At 45.7% G+C, this 3,132-nt stretch overlaps 1 protein-coding gene across 1 annotated transcript; it reads left to right on the top strand.

The window, feature by feature from the left end:
• Positions 1-464: 464 nt before the first annotated feature.
• Positions 465-2,011, top strand: EAH_00054460 (hypothetical protein, conserved; the record flags this gene model as incomplete). Its single annotated transcript, XM_013397784.1, has 3 exons — positions 465-544; positions 983-1,181; positions 1,511-2,011. 3 exons carry the CDS (start codon positions 465-467, stop codon positions 2,009-2,011), a joined length of 780 nt encoding a protein of 259 aa, XP_013253238.1.
• Positions 2,012-3,132: the final 1,121 nt, after the last annotated feature.

Raw genomic sequence — 3,132 nt, 5'->3', positions numbered from 1 at the left:
GTCTCCTTTTGTTTAGCTGTCTCCTTTTGTTTAGCTGTCTCCTTTTATTTAACTGTCTCCTTTTATTTAGCTGTCTCCTTTTATTTAGCTGTCTCCTTTTATTTAACTGTCTCCTTTGGATTATCTGTTTGTCTCTTTTAATTTATTTTTTTTTTGTTTATTTATTTATTTTTATTTATCTCTGTATATTAAACAACATTTAAATATATTAAAATAAATCTGCATCTGGATAAAAAAACAAATAAATATATTTAAACGCATGCAAATGCATGCATGCATATATATATAAATATACATATATATATATAAATATACATATATATATATGTATATTTATATATATATTTTTATTTATATTTATTTATATTTATTTAAATGAATTAAAATAAAGAAGCAAATTAATAAAAATATAATTTATATACTTTAATTTATTTATTGCTGCAGCGGTGCGTTTACTGACGAAGATGTCGCTGATTTTACAAGACGACAGAATTATCGTTAACAAAGCAGACACCGCAGCAGCAAAGAAACTCGGGAAGATACTGTACAATACTTGCTGCTGCTGCTGCTGCTCCTGCTGCTGCTCCTGCTCCTGCTGCTGCTCCTTGTGCTGCTGCTACTCGTGCTGTTGCTGCTGCTCGTGCTGTTGCTGCTCGTGCTGGTGCTGCTGCTGCTCGTGCTGTTGCTGCTCGTGCTATTGCTGCTGCTGCTGCTGCTGCTCGTGCTGTTGCTGCTCGTGCTGTTGTTGTTGCTGCTGCTGCTGCTGCTCGTGCTTTTGCTGCTCGTGCTGTTGTTGTTGCTGCTGCTGCTGCTTTAATTTGTGTTTGTGTTGCGACATCTGATTATGCTGCTGCATATCCATTCTGCTGCTGGTGCTGCTGCTGCTGCATCTGCCTTTGCTGTTGCTGCTGCTGTTTTTGCTGTATTTTGGTGCTGCTGCATGTGTATTTGCTGCTGTTGCATCTGCTTGTGTCTTCTTCAGGATTCGTTATGAGCGTTTGCTGCTGCGTCTGCAGCAGCTAGCAGCAGCAGCAGGGCCTCTGAGTAATGCTGCTGTTTGCGGAGGCTTATTAAAAGCAATTGATGATAACGCCGACCCTGCAGAGTGGATGCAAGACTGCGTCGTAGAAAAACACAAAAAAGAAAATAATGCACTCAGAGGCATCTTACATGCTCTTGGGGTATCTGCTGCTGCTGCTGCTGCTGCTGCTGTTGCTGCTGCTGCTGCTGCTGCTCGTGCTCTTGGTTGTGCTGCTGCTCGTGCTCTTGGTTGTGCTGCTGCTGGCGCTGCTTCTGCTGTTCAGGCTGCTGCATACATGCTGCTGCTGCTCTTGTTGCTGTTGCTAGTACTGTTGCTGCTGCTATTATTATTACTAGTGCTGCTGCTGCTTCTGTTGTGCAGGCTGCTGCTGCCGCTGCTGCTGTTTACAGTTTTATGAAGCCTGTATATTATTATTATTATTAGTTTTAATTATTTTTATTTATTTTGTTTGTTTTTGTTCGTTTACAGTCTTATCAAGCATCTATTTTGCATGTATTGAAGTGGGAGCACCTCGATAAACCCCTACCCCCTATACACCGTCTTCAGCTGCCCCAGGAGCAGCAGCAGGTGCAGCAGCAGCAGCAGCAGGTGCAGCAGCAGCATCAGGTGCCGCAGCAGCAGCCCATGCAACTGCAGCAGCATCAGGTGCCGCAGCAGCAGCCCATGCAACTGCAGCAGCAGCAGGTGCAGCAGCAACAGCCGATGCAACTGCTGCAGCAGCAGGTGCAGCAGCAGCAGCAGCAGCCGATCCACCTGCAGCCGCAGCAACAGCTGCTGCTACCCATGCAACTGCAGCAGCAGCAGCCGCAGCAGGTACAGCAGCATCTCATGCAACTGCAGCAGCCGCAGCAGCAGCAGCAGGTACAGCAGCATCCTATGCAACTGCAGCAGCAGCAGCAAATGCAGCAAGCCCCTCTACCAGCACAGAGGCCGCAGGAGCACCTTCAGCTATTTCCTTCTTCCTCGTGAAAACCAGCAGCAACAGCAGCAGCAGCAACGGCAGCAGCAGCAACAGCAGCAGCAGCAACAGCAGCAGCAGCAACAGCAGCAGCAGCAGCAGTGAGTACAACCGATAGCAGCGCCTGGCAGCACAGTTGCTGCTGCTGCACTCTTTTTATGTTTTTAGGTAGTCTTTTCGCAGAAGCAGAACATCAGCTGCTGCTGCTGCTGCTGCCGTTGCTGTTGCTGCTGCTGCTTTATTCTATTAAGACGGTTCTTGTAGTTGCAGTGTATGTACACCCCAAGTAGGTACACCCCACACCCCCTGTGGGGCCCCACAGCTGCGCATGCAGCCCCAAAACTGGCAGGCGATATGAGCGCCAAAGGAGACAGTTGTAGCCTCCTCGTCGCTGCAGTGCATGCAGCATAAAGGAGGTTAATTTCTCTGTCTCTTTATTTCTTTATCTGTTTCTTCTATTTTCTATTATTATTAATATTATTATTTGTTTTGTATAACAGCATTGAGTAGCTGTCTATACAGCTGAGAAATAACAAGGGCCTCGGCTGAGGGTTTAGGGTTTAGGGTTTAGGATTTGGCGGCTGCATCTTGGATTGCTGTTGCAGTTTGCATGCACTTTGCTTAAAATATCTATAAGCTGCATTCTACTTATCTTTTTATTTATTTTATTTACCCCTAATTCTAACTCAGGTGTACGTACACCGCACTGCAAAATAATTATAAACAAACAAATGGCGGAGTAATTTCAACTTGAGAGAAAAACCAAAGAAAAACACAAAAATGTTTTAAAACAAACAAACCCCAACGCCGTGCAGCCCCAAAGCTACAGTGCATGCATGTATGCATGCATGCATGCATGCATGCGCTGCACGCATGCAGTGAGTGCATGCACGCGCTGCACGCATGCAGTGAGTGCATGCACTGTAGCTTTGGGGCTGTGTGTGTGCACGCATGCAGTTTGCATGCGAGTATGATTTCTTCTGCCGCTGCATTTCTAGAGAGGACCCCAAACGTTTTTTGTTTTTGTTTGAGTTAGAGAAGCAATTTGCTCTCTTAACAATGAATACCATCATCTACTCGCTGCTGTGGCGGGGCTGCCAGCGCTGCATGCATGCATGCATGCATGCATGCA

Source organism: Eimeria acervulina, genomic scaffold (assembly GCF_000499425.1).
Source record: "Eimeria acervulina Houghton genomic scaffold, Eah_scaff1041, whole genome shotgun sequence".
NCBI classification, from domain to species: domain Eukaryota; phylum Apicomplexa; class Conoidasida; order Eucoccidiorida; family Eimeriidae; genus Eimeria; species Eimeria acervulina.
The sequence above is the reverse complement of the archived record's forward strand: the minus strand, read 5'-3'. Positions and strand labels throughout refer to the sequence as shown.